At 51.4% G+C, this 1,595-nt stretch overlaps 1 protein-coding gene across 1 annotated transcript in view; it reads right to left on the reverse strand.

Annotated features, from left to right (window-relative positions):
• The window catches only part of LOC133136344 (metabotropic glycine receptor-like), a 76,786-nt gene extending 75,988 nt beyond the window's left edge, over positions 1 to 798 (reverse strand). Inside the window, exon 1 of the mRNA XM_061253769.1 lies at positions 1 to 798. This exon is cut by the window's left edge and continues 86 nt beyond it. Within this exon, the coding sequence (XP_061109753.1) occupies positions 1 to 798 (798 nt within the window).
• Positions 799 to 1,595: the final 797 nt, after the last annotated feature.

The following is a 1,595-nucleotide window of genomic DNA, read 5'->3' on the forward strand; positions in this document are numbered from 1 at the left end:
GCACTCGAGGTAAGGCGCGGACCACTTAATCTGTGTTTTATTGAGCACATAACGGTCGCCTCTTCTGACCGCGGCGTCGGTTACTTTTACGTCCTGGCTCGACATTCTCCTTCGCACGTGGGTTTGTTTTTTGTCCCTAAACTCGTTGAACCACTCCGTTTCCGGCGACTTGTTTTTCAAGCGGTGGTGGGCCGTGGTGGAGAGATCTTGGAGAACTATGTTATCCTCCGTTCTGGTTGCCTGGAGGAAGATGTGCGGACCAGGAGTCGGCGATTCGGTATTGAACGTGACCACAGCCCGGTATATTTTGGGGTCTCCCTCTAAAATGCTCCGAACTAAAGCGTGGTACCACATTATGTCTCGCCGGACGGTGTGCTCCCTTGAACTGTTAGTTTGTAAGATCACGTTTAGGAAGTTGGTTGCGTGCGCCACCGTCTCGAGCACGCTGTGCAGGGGATAATGAGGAGCGATGTATGATCTCCCCCGGAGACTGCTCAGCTCGTACCTCCTGGAGCAGTTGACATGTTGTAACGTGGACGAATCTCCCGTATGAAGAAAAGCCGTGACGACCCTCGGCAAGTCCTCTTCGATTCTGTGCGCCACTACGGTGCGCTCGGTCCATGGTTTTGTAATATACGTCGGATGGTGCTGCGGTTCCTTGTTGATATTCGTGTTAGGAACGGTGTGCTGTACTTTGCTGTCCAAGTCTTTGTCTTGCTCTGACCACTCCACATACCCGTAATTTGATCCCACTGCTAATCCCAGTGGCAAGAGTAAGGAAATCAGAAAAATAGCCATTTCGCTTTTGATCGAGAGCCCCGGCTATTCGTTTTATTCCAAGCAATCAACAGTGAAAAACCGCCCGCATGAAATTTAGTACGTTCATCAATAAACCAATATATTTGTATTCACCTGTGGAAAAGTTCGCTAGGCTCCTCTATCTTCGGCTAAGATGTTGAACAGGCGAAGACGGGCGAGTCTCTCATCCTCGCTCAGTGAGATGCTAGAATTAGCTTTGCTCGTGTCTGTATCCGCTCGTCTTGAGGTTTCGTTCAATTCTTCATCGTCTCGTGGACTGCAGAAACTCCTTTCCGCGCGAGCCAACCTTGTTGTTGTTGTCTCGCGTCTCCCCTCGCACCGAGACGCGCGTGTGTAAACAGGCTGGAGCGGAAAGTGAAAGGAGAGCCCTATTGCTTAGACACACGGAGCCGCTCCGGGCGCGCTCCTGTAGCACACACTCCGCCCTTCTCTGCCCATAACAAGCAGTAACAACACCGAGGGGACAGCTGGAGCCAATTGCTCTTAAATCCCGTCTCCTCCATTATCTTATAGGGTTCCTAAAGTGTCCTTGACTCGCGTATGGCCATTAACGCTGTCAGTCATGTCGTTGAGGCTGGCGGGGGTGGCTGGTGACGGAGCTGTCCGGTGCTGAAAGAGGGGTTCGAGAGGAGACAACGCCGGCGGTTGAAGAGGGAGCAGCTTTTTCCGGGAAAGCGTTCAACCCCTGGCGGTTCGGGGGAAATATATTTGGTGAACTGATCAATAATTCAAACGTTTTGGTAATATTAAATGAAACTGTGTTGCGCCGTGGCTGA

This window comes from Conger conger, chromosome 9, assembly GCF_963514075.1.
Source record: "Conger conger chromosome 9, fConCon1.1, whole genome shotgun sequence".
Taxonomy (NCBI): Eukaryota; Metazoa; Chordata; class Actinopteri; order Anguilliformes; family Congridae; genus Conger; species Conger conger.